This window comes from Aquarana catesbeiana, linkage group LG06 (genome assembly GCF_042186555.1).
Source record: "Aquarana catesbeiana isolate 2022-GZ linkage group LG06, ASM4218655v1, whole genome shotgun sequence".
In the NCBI taxonomy this organism is placed as follows: domain Eukaryota; kingdom Metazoa; phylum Chordata; class Amphibia; order Anura; family Ranidae; genus Aquarana; species Aquarana catesbeiana.
This window is the reverse complement of record NC_133329.1, coordinates 393,250,003-393,272,482: the sequence shown is the minus strand read 5'-3', so window position 1 is coordinate 393,272,482 and position 22,480 is coordinate 393,250,003. Positions and strand designations below refer to the sequence as shown.

The 22,480-nt window shown below is 44.4% G+C and overlaps 1 protein-coding gene across 2 annotated transcripts in view; it reads left to right on the top strand.

Moving 5' to 3' along the window:
* The window catches only part of ZFAND2B (zinc finger AN1-type containing 2B), a 33,611-nt gene extending 11,848 nt beyond the window's left edge, over nucleotides 1-21,763 (top strand). The window contains exons 2-11 of one of the 2 annotated variants that reach the window (XM_073634360.1): nucleotides 860-922; nucleotides 3,261-3,355; nucleotides 3,445-3,576; nucleotides 3,708-3,859; nucleotides 5,335-5,466; nucleotides 7,328-7,382; nucleotides 9,000-9,076; nucleotides 11,787-11,862; nucleotides 13,037-13,079; nucleotides 13,240-21,763. In XM_073634360.1, the coding sequence (XP_073490461.1) occupies nucleotides 868-922; nucleotides 3,261-3,355; nucleotides 3,445-3,576; nucleotides 3,708-3,859; nucleotides 5,335-5,466; nucleotides 7,328-7,382; nucleotides 9,000-9,076; nucleotides 11,787-11,862; nucleotides 13,037-13,057 (795 nt within the window). In that variant the 5' untranslated portion in view covers nucleotides 860-867 and the 3' untranslated portion in view covers nucleotides 13,058-13,079; nucleotides 13,240-21,763. The remainder of the gene's footprint in view (nucleotides 1-859; nucleotides 923-3,260; nucleotides 3,356-3,444; nucleotides 3,577-3,707; nucleotides 3,860-5,334; nucleotides 5,467-7,327; nucleotides 7,383-8,999; nucleotides 9,077-11,786; nucleotides 11,863-13,036; nucleotides 13,080-13,239) is intronic. The other variant, XM_073634359.1, reaches the window with a different exon arrangement.
* Nucleotides 21,764-22,480: the final 717 nt, after the last annotated feature.

Here is a 22,480-nt window from a genome sequence, read left to right as displayed (position 1 = left end):
ATCTGTGTACCACATGAACACCTACTGTAGCCAGTCTGTGGGAGCCAGAATTATTGTTGGTTGGTAGGGGATCAAATACTTATTTTACTCACTGAACTCAATTTATAACTTTTGTATCATGTGTTTTTTCTGGATTTTTGGTTGATATTCTGTCTGTATCATTTAAAATACACCTATGATAAAAAATTATAGACCCTTCATATCTTTGTAAGTGGACAAACATACAAAATATGCAAAGGATCAAATACTTATTTTCCCTGCTGTATTTACAGTGGAAATGAAAGCTACCCATACAAAATTGTTTTTGTTAAAGTGGGATTCCAGCCGTAAAAAAAAAAAAAAAAAATTAAAAGTCAGCAGCTACAAACACTGTAGCTGCTGACTTTAAATGAGTACTTACCTGTCCTGGGTGCCCGCAATGTCGGCCGCCCGAGGCCGACCCGTCCCTCAGCTCTCGGGTCCCGGCACCGCCATCCTAGGTAAGGGAAACCGGCAGTGGAGCCTTGCGGCTTCACTGCCAGTTTCCTACTGCGCACGCGCGAGCGGTGCGGCGCTCTGTGAATGGCACACAGTTCCCAGAAGACAACGGGGCCGCTCACCGAGGAGCAGAAGATGCCACGGAAAAGGAAGAGGCAGATTAGGAAGACTGCCTAGCAACAAGGGTTTAGGTAAGTTTAAAAAAAATTTTTTTTTTTTCAAATATTTTTTTTAAATTTTTTTTTTTAGGATTTTTGGTGTAAATTTTTTTTTTTTTTTTAGGGTGGCCCTCCACTTTAATTGAATATTGAGTGTGTTGTCAGTACAATATAGATGGATATTTTGATACTTATGATTTCTATTTTTTTTCTTCTCTTGAAAGGTATCATTATGGAGTTTCCGGACCTGGGGAAGCATTGTTCAGAACCAACCTGTAAACAGCTAGGTAAGAATTGTGTGGATGGACGCCTTTTTGCATTAGACATCTGTTGCTAATTCCCAAGAGTCTGCTCTTCGTGTCCAACTAATGGAGAGGATGTCCTGCTAGAATAGGAAGCATAGTGAATTTCTTGTGAGCATATATTATTAATTAATATTACTTTGTTTACTTTCTTAACAACATTTTTGATTTGACTTTCTCATTTAAGTGCTTGCTCTTTTATATTTTTTTATTGTTTTAAAGCGGAGGTCCGCCCATCCCTGCACAAATTAAAAGCCAGCAGCTACACATACTGCAGCTGCTGACTTTTTTTATAATAGGACACTTACTTGTCCTGGAGTCCAGCGATGTCGGCACCGCAGCTGATGTTTCTATCAGCTGTCGGGTGCTCCCGCCGCCATTGCGGGTGTGGGAACCTGGAAGTGTAGCCTTACGGCTTCATGCCAGGAGCCCTACTGCGCATGCGCGAGGCTCCGCTCCTCTCTGCTACTGGCCCGGTGGCGAAGGAGGGAGCCGAGCTGCTGGCGTAGTTTGCAACGGCAATATTTCCCAGATGTGGGGACAGGTATTCGCTCCCCCCTCCCCTCCCCCGAAAGGTGCCAAACGTGGCACTGGAGGGGGGAGCGACAAATGAGCAAAAGTTCCACTTTTGGGTGAAACTCCAGATTAAATATAGCAATTTGGAGAAAAACGACTCTGTACTGTATATAACCCCATCTTGTTGCCTTAAAGCTTGGCTGGAGAAAATGTTACCCTTATAGTGGGCTCCCTTCTGGACTACCTGAGTTTACCGCTCATTTTTATAGGGGGGGATAGAATAAGGTGTACACACACCTTATTCTTCACTCCTGCAGGCTTCCTCCTCCTCATATGCTAAGTCCACCAAAGCCTTCTTCTCCTCGCAGCCTGACCAGTGGTACTGCATTGTGTGCCAGGTTGACAACCCACATCCCAAAGAGAACACCAGCTGCTGGGAGGGGGTGAAAAAATAGGGTAGGTTATTTTACATATTCATCATCCCCTGGAAAGAATGAGTAGGTAACCCTTGCAGTGTGGAGAGGATCCCAATGCAAGGGGAATTTTTGTCTCAGGCCTGGTGTTTGGTTTTAGGTGTACGTCCAGCCAAAACATTTCCTTCGTTTTGGATAGAGTGGGGAAGAATTAGAGCAGGGGTATCCAACCTTTTGACATTCCTGGGCCACATTGGAAGAAGAGGAATTGTCTTGGGCTGCACATAAAATACACTAATAAGAAGGAGAGCTGATCAGCAGTTTCTTCTGTGGCTCTCAGTAGGTGCGGCCGTCAACCCCCCCAGCACCCCCCCTACATCCGGCTATGCAGCATTTACTTACCTGGCGCTCCTGCATTCCCTGCTGCCAGTGCTATTACAAACATGGTAGCCTCAACATCCCTCCAGACGTGCATTTGCCAAGCTTGTCATTGTAGGCTGCTGTGGCCACTGTGCTTGCACGGTATTGCCGGTGTCCCTAAGTATGTGCATGGTCCGGGCTTGTCTGTGTCGTCCGCCGTGGCTTTTATGCACAGCATTCCAGACAGGCCCGAGCCACATGGTAAACTCTCTGGGGCTGCATGCGGGGCAAGTGTTGGTCACCCCTGGATTAGAACTTCTGATGTTTTTTATTTTTATTGCTGGGCAGCACAGTGGCTAAGTTGTTAGCACTTCCGCCTAGCAGCACTAGGGTTGTTTGAATCCCAATCACAACACTACCTGCCTGTAGTTTGCATGTTCTCCCTGTGCCTGCGTGGGTTTCCTCCGGGTACTCAGGTTTCCTCCCACACTCTAGAGACATGTTGGTAGGTTAATTGGCTCCTGTCTAAATTGTCCCTAGTATGTGTATGTATGAATGTGAGTTAGGGACCTTAGATTGTAAGCTCCTTGAGGGCAGGGACTGATGTGAATGTACAATATATATGTGTAAAGTGCTGCGTAACTTGACAGAGCTATATAAGAACATATAAATAAATCCTGCTAAACAAGATTTTCCTAGAGAGACTTGCCTACACTTCCTGTCCTGCTGATCATGTTTACCAGACAGGAAATGAGGGGAAATTTCCAAAAGCAACACGGACAGAAATAAAAAATTTCTAGAAGGGGATAGCTAAAACCACAACAGGAGTTCTGATCCATCCCCACTCTGTCCAAAACTAGAAATGAAGGTTTTGGGCGGACATACCCTTAGGTCAGCTTCTTGGGTTGTACCTTGCTTTCAGTGGGTCAGGAATAGTAAAGTATACCTATTGTTTTATTACTGCCAGACAGGAAGCAGGAGAGTTCTTTTGTGTGCCTACAGCTTCATAGGATTTTTTTTCTTTTAATCTGTAGATTTCCTACCTCTAAAATGTGACGCTTGTGAGCAGATCTTCTGCAAAGACCACATCACATACATCCTTCATAAGTGCAGCTCAGCCTATAAGAAGGTACTCCTGACACTCCTAGTAGTGTGTAGATCTGTTCTCTAACATGGTGTCCTTTTCTCTAATGACTGTGCTTTGTGTGTGTATGTCAGGATGTTCAGGTCCCAGTTTGTCCGCTCTGTAACATCCCAATCCCAGTGACTCGAGGACAGACTCCGGACATCGTAGTCGGGGAACACATTGATCGGGACTGCAAGTCTGATCCAGCCCAGCAGAAGCGTAAGGTGAGGACTTAACAAAACGGTGTCATAGTTTTCGCCATCCTTCCTTTTTTTTTTTTTTTTTTTTTTTTTTTATATATCAGTAATACATTTCAGTGTGCTCTTTGTAGCTAATAACTTTTTTAAATATTCAGATATTCACCAATAAGTGTCAAAAGCCAGGCTGTAAACAGAAAGAACTGATGAAGGTTACATGTGGAGACTGCCATGGGAACTTCTGCCTCAAACACCGACACCCACTGGACCATGACTGTACATGCAAGAGCGCCTCCATCTCCCAAGCAGGGTAAGTGTCTACTGTCATTTTGATAATGTTCTTAAAAGTAGGGGTCCCCAACCACCATGCCGCGGACCAGTACCGTTGCATGGCCTGTTGGAGGCTGGGCCGCACAATAGGTGGTGGGCGGCGTCAGAGCGAGCTAGAAGAACATGCACCACCATCCTTCCACCACCAGTGGGCGCCCGTTCCTCTTCTCTGAGCACCACTACTCCCTTCCCTGGATGGGGGAGATGAAGGAGAAGCGGAGGGAGGGGAGCCAGGTCATGGTCATAGAGCACTGGCTGACAGGCTGCACGCACCCCAGCTCCCCCCTCCCCTCCCCCCTCCCCCTCTCTCTGGGGTGACAAGCGATGCACTTTTCCATGGTAAGCAGATGTAACAACGATCTGGATTGTTAACCCTTCCATGCACATTTAACCATTTATGATGGTCACATCATTCTGGTAAGAGCCTTTTGTGTGCACAGAGGTAAGGTTGGACATTTGCTTGGACATTATTTTCACTAGGAGCGGAAGATTTTTTTTTTTTTTCTTTGTGCATACGGACACTTCCTATTTTTATTTATTTATATTCATTTTTATTAATTCCTATCTTGTTTTTTCACTATATGACAATTGATGGTGATGTTAATTATGCATTGCATATATTCCTTTTGTTTTTTTATATATAGAACTGCACGTGTAAGCTATGACCCCCGTGATCACCTAACCCCTGCCCCCCCCCCGGTTCCTGGACGGGTTGTAGTTGGGGAGGCTGGTCCTTAGTCCTGGGAATTTGGGGGCCGCTGCTTTAAAGGATTAGTTTACCTTTTAGGGGGAAAAAAATGCAAACATTTCTAGAGGGAAAAAAATGTGCACTTATTTTTTCCTTAAGGAGCCTGGAAAGCATTGCACCCATGATTGATCAGTGGATCATGGTGCAATGCCAGTATCCTGCAGACAAGCCCTGCAGCTGTCAGCCCATACCTCCATATGGCTGTTAACAAGCTGCAGGGCTTGTGAATGAACTACGAGGCCACTCATCAGCCACTCCCTGTCCATTCAGAACTACAAGCTGTCAGCCACAATGGTTGATGGTAGTTGTAGTTCATGTATTAACAGGAAACTGAACGACGCAGCTGTGTGGATGGAGCCCTGCATGGCACCGTTATTTTCAAGTAGTGATAGCGAGCGTGGGGTGCAGATTCCCTGCTCACTGTCACAGGGAGAAGGGGAGAGCCTGCAGCTGCTGCAATATGTTACATGTTCCAAAAGGTGAATTTATCCTTTAAAGTTTACTTGTCCTTTCTATGGTCTGGTTAGGAGGGTATCCATGGTAGCTCTGATGGACTGCGGGTTAAGCATTGTTCTAAACTTCTACAAGCACAGGTCTTATAAATGATCTCCACTTATAATCCATTCTTATAATCACTCTTCCTATGAAATAAACAGATGTGTAAGAAAAACATCTTTATTTTCTTAAGTTGCTGTTAATATTTACAGGCATGCAGCATTGCTTAGAGCTCAGGCTTCTTCCTCCAAAGCCTCAGCTTCCTCCAAAGCCTCAGCTTCTTCCAGCCGTTCAGCACCAAAACTGACAGCACCAAAACCGACAGCACAGCCTCAGCGGAACAGGTACTGTAATCTCTCCATTAGACTATAGAACTCCTCAATTAAAGCACAACTAAAGGGATCTATACTCACCTTTCCTCTAAAGCACAGGTGTCAAACACAAGGCCCTCGCACCTCTCCTCCAGCCCTCCTCCGGTCCTCCTCCAGACCCCTACTTTCTGCTTTCAAACAATGCATCCAGCTTCTTCCCAGCAGCAGCATAAGGAAAGGGGGTGCACTGTGATGTAAGGGAGAGTGGGGAACTCAACTTCTGATGACCTCTATTGTAAGGGGAGGGGATGTGTTGGACATCTAATCTTACCGATACAACCGGCCCTTTTGAGGACAATCATAATGCTGATGCGGCCCACGATGAAATTGAGTTTGACACCCCTGCTCTAAAGGGTCTCTGTCCCTTGCTAGTGCTGGCATTTTCTGTGTGATGGTTTTCGGCCATCTTCATTGGCTGATACAGGATGATGTCACTCCTATACATGCACGAGATAATGTCACTACTGCACATGCACGAGATGATGTCACTACTGCACACGCACGAGATGATGTCACTACTGCACACGCACGAGATGATGTCACTACTGCACACGCACGAGATGATGTCACTACTGCACAGGCACGAGATGATGTCACTACTGCACAGGCACGAGATGATGTCACTACTGCACAGGCACGAGATGATGTCACTACTGCACAGGCACGAGATGATGTCACTACTGCACAGGCACGAGATGATGTCACTACTGCACAGGCACGAGATGATGTCACTACTGCACAGGCACGAGATGATGTCACTACTGCACAGGCACGGGATGATGTCACTACTGCACAGGCACGGGATGATGTCACTACTGCACATGCACGGGATGATGTCACTACTGCACATGCACGGGATGATGTCACTACTGCACATGCACGGGATGATGTCACTACTGCACATGCACGGGATGATGTCAATCTGACACAGATTGGGCTGGCCGCTGTAAGCTGAGCTGTGCATGCGCAGTTCAGTTTACTTGATGGGGGACGCTGCCAATAGGCAGATAAGTGTATTTTATTGTAGAAGAGACATTGCATGCCTGCTCGCTATGAACAACAGAAGAACTTTAGTTCCACTTTTAACTGTCAAAAGAATATACCCTTGATTATTGGGCTAAGGAACACAAACCTGTGAGTATTGCAGGCTATGCACTGCTGGAACTCCTTATTTGAGTTTTTTGTGATTTATCTCCTATGCGTCATCAGCCTTTTTATGAAATGGCCTCGGTTTTTTGAGGTTTCTTGAATGCTTGCGTAAAAGTGTATTCTTTGTGACCTGTTATTATTTTCAATAGGGTACTGTTTTTTGTTTTTTGTTTTTTTTTTTTTGCTTTTCATAGCTTCCCTAGCTAAAATGTCCCTGCCTTTCTGAAAGCTGCAGCTAAAGTCTGCTGCCCTCTGATTGCAGTGCTGTCTGATGCCCTCTTCTGAGTTGCCCCTACAGCTTTGCATTTAGCGGGGCATGTTGGACTGCTAAACAAGGGGCACCGATCTAGCAGCAACCTCTTAGATGGGCAGAAACTTTTCAGCTGGTCAAAAGGAAGCTTTAAAAACAAAAAAAAAAACAGATATTCAAAGTGTACTATTTTTAAACCTGCCTATTGCCGGTAATATTTTCTTTGGTTGTATCTGTTATGTATACTTGCTTTGGTTTAATAAACACGATTTCTGAATCAAAAATGTTTTTTTACTATTTTAACACAAGCTCAATTTATTGCTATTTTTTAGCTGTAGTTTGAGTTGCAATTGCGCAGATTAATTTTTTATTTAAACAATAAGCAGTATTTCACCTGTCCTTTCTGTACAATGACATAATACCCGTCTCTTTTAGGACGAGTGTCCCTAGTGTACAGCCGCCCGCCTCAGTTGTGCTACAGAACGGATTAGTAAGTGTCTCTGCTCATTTTCTGAAGATTTGTGTTGTCATTACCCTTACAGCACTCTTCTTCTCCGACTTTCTGTGTCCTCATCTTACTGACTGTTTTGTGATTGGTTATCAGAACCAGACTAGCCATAAAACACAACCAACTTTTACTATATGGTGTTTTGTCAGCAGCCATGTTTCTTTCGAAGATAGAGAGGCTGGAGTTTATTTTAAATATGAATTCTAGTTATGGATGTTTTATACATATTTATATTGGTCCAGCTTGGACCAGTGTAACTATGTACCGTATATACCATACCTGGCAGATGCCCCTGGAAGCTGGAAATCACTGAATATACACTGCTACTCCAGTGACCTCCATTTTCTCTTGGGTGGCTGCCCTGCTTCATTCTCAACACAGAAGGTCAGCCGCTCGGCCAAACACCATTCAGAGAATGCTTTGCATTTTCTTAATGAATGCAAAGCGCTCTCTGATTGGACAAGGTGGAGACTGTGATGTCACCACCCAGCCTCTCCAACTTGTTCAGTCACAGATATTGTTTATTGCTTTGGTCGGTGGCACTACTTATGTACATGGGTACTTTATCCTACAATCACAGCATGCTATCTGTATTGAAATCTTCTGAGTGCCTTGCCGAAGAGACGTCTTCAGCATAGGTGCTCAGTCTCGCAAGCCTCCTGAACCCTTAAACCGGATATACACTATCCAATTTTCTGTTTTATTTTTTTTTCCTTCAGATTTGCCAAAACTGTATAATATGAGGTCAAACCTTAAGAGTTTCAATTTGTATGCAATCAGGCAGGCCCTTGCACTACATGGTTTTGGCAAATCTAAAGGAAATCAGACAACGAAAGTTGTATAGTGTGTATGGGGTCTTACTTCCTGAATCCCCCATGTGACTAGAGGCATCACAGGGGCTGCTGACTGTTATTAAAATGATATTCCAGTCTGTGCGTTGGTGAGATTGTGGCTCATGTCAGTAAAGGGCAGAAGCACAAAAGTATTTTTCAAAGACCGAGTGATGAAAAACGACTGATAGGAAATAAATTTAAAAAAACACCGTAAGAGTATTTAGAAATGTGTTTATTTACATAGTGAACTTTGTTGTTTTTTTTTTTTTTCAGGCAGCATAGTACAGGTTTTGAATCTGCTTTAAAGAGACGTTGTTGTTAGGTTGCACATATTAAAAATCCTATTTTAAAATACATTATTAATTATATACCTGTCACAGTTGCCTGTTAAATAGAATCTTCATTCTCATCTACTGCTACAGGTATCTTTAGTATGTTCAGCATCTGACCATTCCAGATGTGTCCGATGCCTGCGTCTGCCTGCTATGGCCCCCCCCACCCTGGCAGCTAACTCACTAACAGGTCCCTGCAGACCTGTAGGATCACACTAGTGACATAGTGACGGGAGCCGCAGTGGGGAGATGCAGGCATCGGATGGTGATATCCCAAAGATGCCTGTGACCCCAGAAAAGAGTAAAGATTCTATTCAACTAAGGCAATAATGGTAAGTATAATGCATGCATTTTATAATTCTGAATTTGTTTTAACAACAAGCAGTATATTTTATGCATTGAACACACTTTTTTTTTTTTTTTTTTTTTTGCAGACGGAGGAGGAAGCCTTACAGAGGGCTCTGGAAATGTCGCTAGCAGAATCAGCACAGAACACGCCTCAGCAGCACAGGTATAGTAAAAGGTTGTGCTGGTGAAAAAGTGAGGTCATTCTGTAAAGTGGTTGTAAACCCTCACATATACACAGAAGTGAACAGCCTCAGATGATATTCAGGGATGAAACAAATCTCCCTACATAAGTATTATTTCAGGTACTTGTATAGCGCTGCCAATTTACGCAGCACTACACTACAGTATGCAATACATATACATTCATACATTGTACATCCACTTCAGTCCCTGCCCTCAAGGAGCTTACAGTCTAAGGTCCCGAACTCACATTCATACACACCCATACTAGGGCCAATTTAGACAGGATCCACAAATTTTCAGCTACCGTTCTCTCATGTGTCAGAGAACTTGACAAAAGTGACTCTGCTGATAACAGAGGAATGGAGCACCAGAGAGAAATGGCACTTAGAGCTTTGGAGTCAGATAAGTAAACACAACACTATATATATTTATATATGTGTGCTTAAGTCAAATATCATGAATGGGGTTTACAACCACTTTAAATACCTGAGGAAGGAAAGGTTCCATTGACCCATGCTTTGGAGATCATCTGGAATTCATTTACAGGTGCATTTGACCTGTGGCTGACCGCCTTCTGACCTGCTTCGAAAGGGCTTTGCATTTCCATAGGCTTGTATGGGAATACAAAACCCAATTGACGCAAACAGAAGCCCATTAACACAGGCCCTTAGTGTTCTGATTGTGGAAGATGGGAAGAATCCCTACCAGCAGAACACAATAGTGCTGCGGGAGGGATTCTTCCAATCAATACTGACTGTGTTAATGTGGGAATCAAGTGATTTTTGTTCCTTCCGCCAACTATGGGCTGCTTAAGGATGCACTCACACCAGCACTTTGAACTGGGTGCAGTTTAGCCCCTTGCGCCCATTCGTTTCTGTAGTGTGAGTGCTTCCAACTGTGCCTGGGACTGGTTAAGTGTACCATGTCCAGGACCACTTGAAAAAGGTGGTCCCCGGGTGTTGTTCTTTTCTAATCTGGTACTGTTTGCTGAAGTGCTGCCGGAGCACAGTTCTCTCTATAGTGGACTGTGTAGTGATCACTGGTATGGTTAGCAGGGGAGTATGGAACATTTTCTTACAATCCAGTGTGAATGCAGACCAGCAGGGGAGGGGGGAAGATCAAACTCCGGTGGGGTTCCGTTACAACTGGCCCGAGTATGAGTGCATCCTCTTCTAACCACTTGTCTACTGGGCACTTTTACCCCCTTCCTGCCCAGGTCAATTTTCAGCTTTCAGCACTGTCACACTTTGAATGACAATTGTGTGGTCATGCAACACTGTATCCATTTGAAATTTTTATAGTTTCTAACACCCAAATAGAGCTTTCTTTTGGTGGTATTTAATCACCATTGGGTTTTAATTTTTTTGCTAAACAAAAAAAGAGACCGAAAATGTTGAAGAAAAAACAAAAATTAAAAAAAATTATTAAAAAATTTTGCAAACAGGTAGTTTTTCTCCTTCACTGATCTCCGCTGATGGGGCTGCACTGATAGGTGGCACTGATAGGTGGCACTGGTGGGCACTGATCAGGAGGTACTGATGAGGCTGCACTGAAGGGCACTGATAAGTGACACTAATGAGGCATTTATGGGCACTGGCAACACTGATGGGCACTGATTGGCAACACTGATGGGCACTGATTGGCAACACTGGCAACACTGATGGGCACTGATTGGCAACACTGATGGGCACTGATTGGCAACACTGATGGACACTGATTGGCAACACTGATGGACACTGATTGGCAACACTGATGGGCACTGATTGGCAACACTGATGATGGGCACTGATTGGCAACACTGATGATGGGCACTGATTGGCAACACTGATGATGGGCACTGATTGGCAACACTGATGATGGGCACTGATTGGCAACACTGATGATGGGCACTGATTGGCAACACTGATGATGGGCACTGATTGGCAACACTGATGGGCACTGATTGGCAACACTGATGATGGGCACTGATTGGCAACACTGATGATGGGCACTGATTGGCAACACTGATGATGGGCACTGATTGGCAACACTGATGATGGGCACTGATTGGCAACACTGATGATGGGCACTGATGGGCAACACTGATGATGGGCACTGATGGGCAACACTGATGATGGGCACTGATGGGCAACACTGATGATGGGCACTGATGGGCAACACTGATGATGGGCACTGATGGGCAACACTGATGATGGGCACTGATTGGCAACACTGGTTGGTAACGTGGGGACTTATGTCCCTGTAACAGAAGCCGGTTAACAGCTTTGTTCTTTTCTCCTCACGCACAGTGTGAGAAAAAAAAAAAAAGCAGATAACCGGCTTCTGTTTACTTCCATGATCAGCTGTCATTGACTAAAAGCTAATGACGTGGTAAAAAGGCGCTTTGATTGGCCCTTTACCCCGATCTGTGATCAGCCGAGTCCAAAGGACTCCGCGATTACAGAGTGCCTGGCCCGAGCACAGGAGGACATCCATGGACGCCCTCCCGGCAAAGTTAGCCCGTTCTGTAGCCATGTTTCGGCTATAACGTGAGCGGGAAGGGGTTAAATTCTGAGAAGTGTTTTAGAGGAGACATTAACTAGAGACGCTAATATATTTCCTTGAATAAATGGGCTTTCATTGAGTACTTAAAGCAAATGATGTTCTTGTGTGTTTCTCTGATCCTTTTCACATGTGCTTTTATCTCTCAGCACTCAGGAAGAAGAAGACTTGGCTCTAGCCCGAGCTTTGTCAGCTAGTGAAGAAGAATACAGACGGCAACAAGCGGTCAGTACAATTCATGTTATATTTGAATCATTGTTAAAATATAGTGAAGGCATAGAAGATATACTCACTCATCACCTTTTTTTAGGCTATGGGTTAGTTTAGGTGATGGGCTAGTTTTTTTAAAAGGTTAGTTTACCATTTATATTTAAAAACCTCTGCTCAATTACACCTACTACAAATGAAAATCAACATGTGCAGTCATATTCCTGAAAACATTACTTACCCCTCCGCTCTGACATTCTAATTCTACATTCAAAAGATGTGCACCTAGAGCGGCGATTATAGGCAGAGTGGTGCAAGGAAGCGGCAGGACATTGGGCAGTCTGTACCTGAATTGATGAATGTGAAGACCTCTGTGTGCTGGGAGCTGGAAGGCACACTAGTCCGGCTGTGTGACGGCTTCCGGATCACTACGCAAAAGATAGCATGGCATACTCGTTTCTGGGCTCCACCCCTTTGTCAAACCAATAGGGAAGCTTTTCTATAAAACCTTTCCCTATTGGTTTTCCAAAGGGTAGAGCCCCCAAAATGTGTAACCACGCCCCCTTTTACAGATTGACCTCATCCTCTTGGTAAAACGAGTCCTGCCGATCCATGCCAATCTGGCTGCAAGGATCCGAAAGCAGCCACAAAGCCGGACTAGCTTGTGTTCCAGCTCCCAGCGGCCTTCACATTCTTCAATTCGGCTGCAGACTACCTAACGTCCAGCCACTTCCTAGTACCGCTCTGCCATCGCTACAGCTCTCCTGATGACTGCACTCGCCAAGGATATATATATATGGAAAGAGAGAGAGATTTTTATTTTCTAATGTCACTTTTTATACAGTCTTATATCAGGGGTGCTCAACCTGTGGCCCTCCAGCTGTTGCGGAACAACAAGTCCCATGAGGCATTGCAAGGCTGACCGTTACAAGCATCACTCCCAAAGGCAGAGGCATGATGGGGCGACAGGTTGAGCATCCATGGTCTATATTTAGATGGAGGCGCCCTCTTCTGGTTGTTTTTCTAAATTTTTTTTGCTTCTACATTTTATTCAAATTTTTTTTCTAATGTAATACCAATATTGTTGCTCAACCTGTGGTTTGACTATATACAAGGTACCAATAGACCAGCTCCAACCACTCCAAATAAAACCCCAGTTTAAAAAGAAATCTTTAAATATTTTTCCCTCCAGTGCTCTGATCGATACACATAGGATTTTGCACCTAATTCAACAGGTAAGTGTTAAAAACATTTCCAAATTTTTATTTTTTATTTTTTGGCCTACTCGTACCTTGTATGTAACATTCATTCACTTGTGTGTACACTGTCCTTTCTCCTGTTTTATTATAATGGCTGTTTACATGCATTAAATATAGCTGTATTGTCTATGTTTAGGGACCGAGTCGTGATGCCAAACAGAGCATGTGTAATATGTGCTAGCACGTCACCAGGACCAGCACCCATCTCCAAGCACAGAAGCAGGAACTGCAATACGTTTCTGAGTTTCAGCCACAACTCTGGGTTTTTACTCTTCAGAACGGACACAATATTTGGATGATGTTTTGCATGCCTGAGTTTCTATCGCTTCTTTTCCTGTAGGCTGTATAGGCCACTTGTCTGGTCTCATTAGCTGGAAGTAAGGAAGGTATAAACTGTTGTTACTTTGACACTGCAGAAGCCATTTTGTCAGATCTTGAGAATGCAGCCACTCGTGTCAACAAGTCCTGGTCATATATCCAGGGCAGAGCCAATTAATGCACAGGGTTACCTAGACGGGGGTGTAGGGCCTGATAGATGTGTAATGGGCCCTGCTACAGCCTTCATGCTCCAGCAGTAAATTAGGGGAATAGGGAAGTTGCTCTAAGACAGAGGGCTCCAAACTTTCTAAACAAAGGGCCAGTTTATTGTCCTTCAAACTTTACAGGGGGCTAAACTATGGCCAGTGGGAGTAGAAGATGCCCCGGTGTCAGTGTGAGTAAACAATGCCTCATCATTGACATCAGTAGGAGAAACAGTGCCCCATCATTGATGTCAGTGGGAGGAATAGTGCCCCATCATTGGTGTCAGTGGGAGGAATAGTGCCCCATCATTGGTGTCAGTGGAAGGAAAGTGCCCCATCATTGATGTCAGTGGGAGGAATAGTGCCCCATCATTGATGTCAGTGGGAGGAAGAGTGCCCCATCATTGATGTCAGTGGGAGGAAGAGTGCCCCATCATTGATGTCAGTGGGAGGAAGAGTGCCCCATCATTGATGTCAGTGGGAGGAAGAGTGCCCCATCATTGATGTCAGTGGGAGGAAGAGTGCCCCATCATTGATGTCAGTGGGAGGAAGAGTGCCCCATCATTGATGTCAGTGGGAGGAAGAGTGCCCCATCATTGATGTCAGTGGGAGGAAGAGTGCCCCATCATTTGGTGTCAGTGGAAGAAATAGTGCCCCATCATTGTCAGTGGGAGGAACTATGCCCCACTGTTGCTGACAGTGGGGGAGGTTGGGATGCCCCAAGGGCCTGATAAAAGCAAGCAAAGGGCCGCATCTATCTCCTGGGCTGCAATTTGGAGACCACTGCTCTGAGCTGTGTACCTGCCCTTCACTTCTAAAAGGGAGTTGTAGGCAGTTGGTGATTGATGGGGCCATATACAAATGGGTTAACAAAAGAGAGGGCGCACCAGCCTGGTGCATTATCCCACAGCATTTGTTAATAAAAATTAAAAAATGCTGTGGGATAATGTAAAAAATATGCTCACAAACGTGAATTAAACCCGCTCATCCACTCATTTGAGCTACCGGGATCCTGACTGACGCGTTTCAAAGGATGCACCTTCATCAGAAGTGCTCTGATGAACAAAGTGTATCCTTCGAAATAGTTAAGCCAGTCAGGATCCCGGTGAGCCCCCCCCCCCCTACACTGTGGAACTTGCCCAGTCTAGGATTACTGGGCTAGAGATGAGTAGCTCGATAAGTGGTTTTAAGTCACATGTTTGTGAGTATATTTCATGCTGCTTTTTCTTAATTAATAAATGCTGTGGGACTTTGCACTAGGCTGGTGCACCCTCTTTTGTCTGTTGTTGTGGTTTCAGGACCCCCCCCCCCCAACCCAAGAGGGCAACAAGGCTTGAAGTGGCCTCCTTGTGATGTGGAGCTTGCACCATTACCTGTACCAGGCTATTACACTTGTGTGCAGGAGATTTTTGTTTTCAATGCAAATAGGTAGACTTCTGTTGCAGTCCATTATAGTTCAACTCTGGGCAGAAAGAAATTAACCCTTTCAGTGGGGCTGTGCCCACCCTGCAAGGGGTTAAGATCTTGTTTTGTCCAGGGGAGGAAAAACATTTTACTTACTTGCCTCTCCCCTGGCAGAAGGCATTCCTTCATGCTGCCTCAGTGGACTGTCCCTCCACCGAGGCAGCGAACAGTGGACTGTCCCTCCACCGAGGCAGTGGACTGTCCCTCCACCGAGGCAGTGGACTGTCCCTCCACCGAGGCAGTGGACTGTCCCTCCACCGAGGCAGTGGACTGTCCCTCCACCGAGGCAGTGGACTGTCCCTCCACCGAGGCAGTGGACTGTCCCTCCACCGAGGCAGCGGACTGTCCCTCCACCGAGGCAGCGAACTGTCCCTCCACCGAGGCAGCGAACAGTGGACTGTCCCTCCACCGAGGCAGTGGACTGTCCCTCCACCGAGGCAGTGGACTGTCCCTCCACCGAGGCAGCGAACTGTCCCTCCACCGAGGCAGCGAACAGTGGACTGTCCCTCCACCGAGGCAGTGGACTGTCCCTCCACCGAGGCAGTGGACTGTCCCTCCACCGAGGCAGTGGACTGTCCCTCCACCGAGGCAGTGGACTGTCCCTCCACCGAGGCAGCGGACAGTGGACTGTCCCTCTGCGTCCTCACATCCAGAACAGGATGATGGACCCAGCTCTGTTCTCGATGACGTCAGGTCCATAGATGGAGGCGTTCAAAAGCTGCAGAGACCAGTTTAGCTGTAAGGAGGATCGGGAACATTTATTTCCTTTTGTTGTTCTTCTAGATATAAACAAGCAGGTAACCGTTGCATTGTGGGCACAGCCCCCACTGCAAAAGATGGTGCGTGTTTTTTGTTTTTTAATTTGACCTATTCAAGACAAAGTATCACTACTTTTGTAAAGACCCTTCACCAGTTCTAATCACCTTTCCAGCGCTTCTTCACAGCTACCGCCTCCATCACAGCTCTCAACAATTCCCAGTACTCTAGAATATAGGGGAGTGTGGGACCTAATCCCAATTGACAGTGCTTGGGGTCTAGTAGCCAAATTCTAGGCACAAGCACTGTCACATGACCAGAGGAGTGATGTCAATGCTTGCTTTAGCATCTGACACCAGCCGACATCTTGGATTTCAAAGCAGGCTACAGTGTAGGTTAGAGCTGAGCGGAAGTGCAGGTAAGATGAGGGTATGGTCAAGGTGAGAGTGGGGTTGATTTACTAAAGCTGGAGAGTGCAAAATCTGGTGCGGCTGTGCATAGTACCCAATCAGCTCCTAGCTTCAGCTTGTTTAATTAAAGGGGTTGTAAAGGTTCGTGTTTTTTCACAGCATTGGCTCCCTGCTGTCAATCAAATCCAATGATGGGCGTGCCAGGGGGGCGGAGCCGAGTCCTGCATTCGTCCTCTAAATGCTGGACTCGGGAGCGTGCCCGCAAGGTGATCCCCCCCAGGAGAGCGCTTCTCCTAGGGGGTTATCTGATGTGGGGAGGAGCCACGAGAGCTGCCGGGGGACCCCAGAAGAGGAGGTTCGGGGCCACTCTGTGCAAAACAAGCTGTACACTGGAGAAAAGTATGATATGTATGTTATTTAACAAAAAAAATTACCCCTACAATCACTTTAAGCTTTATCAAACAAACCTGCAAGCTGATTGGTTTTCAATGCAGAGCTGCACCAGATTTTTTACTCTCCAGTTTTAGTAAATCAACCCCAATGTCTCTAAGGCTGGGTTTACACTGATGCGGCCACATGCCCCAGCATGGGGTCCGATGCGTCCCCTGTACACCGATTTCAGCTATGAATCGGGTCCAAATTTTTTGCCTGAATTTGCGCGTGAAACGGAGCCAAAGACGCCCCAGAGATGTGTGAACCGGCTCAATTGAGAGCCGGTCACACTCTCCTGTCATGCAAATTGGATGCAGGGAAACCCACATCCAATTCACATCAGTGTGAACCCAACCTCAGAGTGTCAATCAAAGGGCTGGAGCAGAGAAAGCAGAGCTGTTACCTTGTCTATGGCCCCGTTCTTCCTTTTATCCATCTTAGATCTAAAGCCGCATTCTCTTTAACAGTGATTGATCCCACAAAATGGCTTTCTTTACAGTGTGTAGGCAACAGGTGCTCTTTATTAATGATCATTTTAAACATTTCCAAAGAAACTGTATATATTTTATCAGGTATCACCCGTAAGAAAGCCTTTCAGTCCTGTCTGCCATGCAAACATGCTATGAACATTCATGTTTCATTCCTGCTGCTTGAAAAATAATAAGAGCCTTTTTTTATAGAAGTATCTAAATATATAAAACTCTGGTATGTCTGCTGCTGTTATACCACTGCCTCCAGTCTGCTGGGATTTGTAGTTCAGCAGCAGCGTGCAAGCCAAAAGTTATCTGCTTCTGCTATACGAAATTGACTTGGTGCTAGAAAGTTATGTAACACGCAGTATGACTGGTTTATAAAAACGGAAGTAAATTAGAAATAACTTCCAATTGTGCTTAATGAGAATCATTTATGACTGGATAACTACAAGAAACTATATTTTAGTCTTGGTGATTGTAAGCGATCCCCTTGTAAAACAGCTTATTCTGTTTAAAATAGAAATGAAAGGCAAAACATTTTTGTAAAACACTATAAATAAATTTTCTTCCCTTTTTTTTTTTTTTTTTTTTTTAAGTGATCACATTCCCTCTGTTCTCAGCTGCATAAGAGCTGGGGGGAGGCGAAGCAACAGTACACTGGTCTTCCCTGTGAAAGGCTGTGCAAGGGGGGGTGTGTCAGGACAAGTCTGATCATTGGCGGAGAGCTCTCTGAGTTCTCGGCATTGCTTGAGAACTGACCACGGTTTGTTCTCCTTTTTAGTGTGGTCAGTTTTTCATCGGAGAGCAGAGGGACTGGTAGGAACACCGGGGATGTCACACAAAGGAAGCAATACAAAGAGAACAGGAGATTTTCTCATAGAAGTACATGGTACAGCAGGCACATATCAGAAATTTGAAGTGTTGTGGTAACACACACTTTAAAGTTATACTCACCAATTCACACTGCTTTGCTGCCTCTGTGATCGGTCTCTGCTATGGAGCTGGGATTCCAGGTATGAGGGGAACATGTGACCTTCCCCATGTCACAGCACTCTATTCTAATTGGCTCCAAATGCTGTCATATGGGGAGAGGCAATGACGTCATCCCGCCAGGTAAGATCTGTCACTGGGATTTTCCAGGACTTCTGTAGCAGGCAAGGGAATGTGTATTGGTGAGTATACCTTGCTGTGGGGTGAGCTATCAGTAGGACACTGTCACTTGGCCCTGAATGATCAGAGTGACAGTGTCTCTTTCAATTATTATAATTGTAGATGCTTCTTCTGAATCTTCTGCTTTGTTCAGCTTCACTTAAAGTGGTATTAAAGGTTCAGCTTTAAAAAAACAAACAAACATGTTGTTATACTCGCCTGCTCTGTGTAATGGTTTTGCACAGACCAGTCCCCTTCTTCTCTGGTCCCCCGCCCAGCGATCCTGGCTCCTCCCCCTTGACCAGTTACCCTCAATAGCAAGCTGCCTGCTATGAGGGCACTGGTGCATGCTCTCTCCTGAGCCCTGCTCTATTCATCCATTAGACACACAGAGCCACAGCTCAGCCCCCCCCCCCTCCCCATTGGCTGTGATTGACAACAGTGTGAGCCAATGGTGTCTTAGCCAATAAGGAGACAGAGTCCTGGGACAGCTGTGGCTCTCGTGAACGTCGCTGGATCTAGAGGGGGCTCAGGTGAGTATTGAGGGGGGGGGGGGGCTGTGGTGGGGGGGAGCAGCAGCACACAGAAGGTTTTTTACCTTTTATGCATAGAATGCATGAAGGTAAAAAAAACCTTCAGCCTTTACAACCACTTTAATCTGACTCCATGTCAGCTCCATGACTATACACACAGATGATGACTTGCTAAAGGAGTTGCAAACCTTCACTTCTGTGAGCTCTGCTGTACAGATCTGCATTCATTTCTCTCTTTTATATCTGCCAGGAGTTCAGATTTAAATGGAAAAATTATCTTTATATGCGTCGTCTAAAACAAGATTTTTGACCAGATTTATTTATGCTCCAAATAATTTTTTTATTAATCAAAAATAAAAAAAATGTCTATGCCTGCATATCCAGGTATGCTTTTTCGATGAGGTGGGCTGTAGTAATATGGAAAGTGCGGTAACCCATTGTGGCCAATCAGAATTAATTTCCACTGATCTGACCCGACTAAACTGAAAGCTTTTGTTGGCTCTTCAATTTGCCCTTTTTATATTTCTTCACCATATCAGCCCAACTATGACAAAAGATTCTCCTTTTTTTTTTTTTTTTTTAAAAGACTGTTATTCACATTATAAGTTCTCCTAAAGCTATATGGAAATATAGTGAAGAACAGAAAATTATATATATATATATATTTATTACACACACTATATATATATATATATATATATATATATATATATATATATATATATATATATAATTTATGGATTGTAAACCAATATAAGTGCCCTACTCTTAAAGTAGAACTAAAGCCAAATCTTTCCATTTGGATAGAGTAAGGAATAATTATAACGCCCTTCAGGCCTTTTAATGAGTGATCTTATGAGAAGCACACAGTTTTCACACCTAGCTCAGTGATTTAAAATCATTTGGGAATAATAGAGAAAAATATATCCAGTATATTTCTGCAATACATGCACATTTTCCAGTGTTTTGTCCTTTAAACAATGCTGCAAGTACAGATGTAATGCCCATTAATTCCGGGAAAAATTGAACAGGCTCCTGACTTCCTGTTGTTGGCTGACGACCCTGCCAGAGCTCTCCCCTGCTGGACTACAGAATCCACCCTCCCATTCTTATGTCAGGGGGTTGAAGAGAGGAGAACTATCCTCCTGAGGTGGAGCTGACAACACTGTTTGGGAATTCATTACAGCAGCAGGAAATTAGGCACTCACTGGATTTCTGGTAGAAATGCGGTGGTTTTAACAACTTGCTGACCACCGTATGTATATACACTATATTACCAAAAGTATTGGGACGCCTGCCTCTACACACACATGAACTTTAATGGCATTCCCAGTCTTAGGCCGTAAGGTTCAATATTGAGTTGGCCCGCCCTTTGCAGCTATAACAGCTTCAACTCTTCTGGGAAGGCCGTCCACAAGGTTTAGGAGTGTGTCTATGGGAATGTTTGACCATTCTTCCAGAAGAGCATTTGTGAGGTCAGGCACTGATGTTGGATGAGAAGGCCTGGCTCACAGTCTGCGCTCTAATTCATCCCAAAGGTGTTCTATCGGGTAGAGGTCAGGCCAGTCAAGTTCCTCCACCCCAAACTTGCTCATTCTTGTCTTTATGGACCTTGCTTTGTGCACTGGTGTGCAGTTATGTTGGAACAGGAAGGGGCCATCCCCAAAGTGTTCCCACAAAGTTGGGAGCATGAAATTGTCTAATATGTCTTGGTATGCTGACGCCTTAAGAGTTCCCTTCACTGGAACTAAGGGGCCAAGTCCAACCCCTGAAAAACAACCCCACATCATAATCCCCCCTCCATCAAATGATTTGGACCAGTCCACAAAGCAAGGTCCATAAAGACATGGATGAGCGAGTTTGGGGTGGAGGAACCAAAACAAATTTTAGTGATTTTTTTTTTTTTTTTTTTTTTGGGTGAAATGTGCAAGTTTTGCAGAGATGTGCTGTGTATATGTTTTTTTTAGTTTGTTTGTTTTTTGTTTTTTTTGGTCCAGACATACATTTTAAGAACCTTGGATTTAGTAAACACTGTTCGTAGAGGACTTTTCCTGCACTGCCACCAGCTGACAAAATATAGTATTGCAGGCTACTTATTTATTTACTGTGGCATGTAGTGCTATTATTTCAGCTTGTATGGGCTTCATTCTGCTCAGTGATGAAATAATATCCCAAGACGTGTCTCCTGCGAAAGCTGATGACCCCAGTGTGTTTCTCCTTGGGTCCAAATAATTTATTAAGCCGTACGCTTTCTTCTTCAAAGTCTCCTTTAGACCACATGCATCAATTTTCTATTCTGTTCATATACAGTACATAAGCTGATCTCTGTCTCCATTAACACTACTTGTAGAAAACCAGTTTGCTCACTAACTTGATTCTTCTGCTGCAAAACTCAATGACCATGTAACTATATACAATTATTTTGTTCAAATATATATATATATCTGATAATGATGGTGTATGTGTGGAGGTTTATCCTAATTTCCCACCATGCCAGTGGGATGTCTCCAATATCTGATAAAAGCTGTGTACAGGCGACATAATATATACAAGAGTTTTTATTCAGGGAGTCTACCCTGAAACTTCAAGTAAAGTAAGAAATGATTGTTATATATAAAACATATTTGGTGTTTTAACTGAAAATTATATATAATTCTGCTTTTTAAAGAGTAGTTTTGAAGGACCGGTCTATTTCCAAAAAAAAAAATAAAAAATTCCCTTGAAGTTTCATGATGGAATCCTGATGACGCTCTTTTTTGCCAGGCTGTGTGATTGGCCAGGCGTTTAATGATGACCCTCTCATTTCATACTGTGACTATTGACAGTGGATGGAGGAAAGCTTCACTGACACACAGAACACCTTCTCGTGTTATTTTAATTTTATAAACAACCAAATAAATTATGAATGTACATTTTATCCAACATTTTGTGTCTGCCTTTTTTTTTTGGGGGGGGGGGGGGGGGGGGGCGGTGGTATTTTGTATCATAATAGAAATGTTTCTGAATAAAATACAATAAACAAAGTGTGATTTATTATTATACAATTTTATATATTGCTAATAAATAAAAGTATAAAAGGTGCACAAGATTAAAAGCTTATATCCAGAATTTAATTAATTTAAAGTGGACCTAGCAGAGCTACTGTATATAAAAGGAAACATGTCTGCCACCAGCAGCATAATCTGGGTGTCTAACTTCTCACCCTAAAGTGACGCTAAACTCTGGTTTAAATGGGGGGGAAAATAAAAGATAAAATCTGTTCTTCAAGTATGTATTCTTAACTCAAAGAACCATCTTTTGCTCTCATCATTCTCTAAATCCCTCTTTTTATTTTGCTGCTGTGATCTGGCTTCCTGTTAGTTACGGTTGGGTGCGCGGCGCCGGCGGCGTGCACACGCTGCAGGAGAGAGCCCGCGGGCAGGGCGGACTAGATGTCCGCCGGCGGCCCACAATTGCCTAGTACAGAGGCAGAACGGGGATCTGCCTATGTAAACAAGGCGATTCCCCATTCTGACGGGGGACATGACAGAGATCTACTGTTCCCAGTCATCGGGAACAGTGATCTCTGTCATGTCCCTGGCAGCCCATCCCCCCTACAGTTAGAACACACCCAGGGAACACAGTTAACCCCTTCCCTGC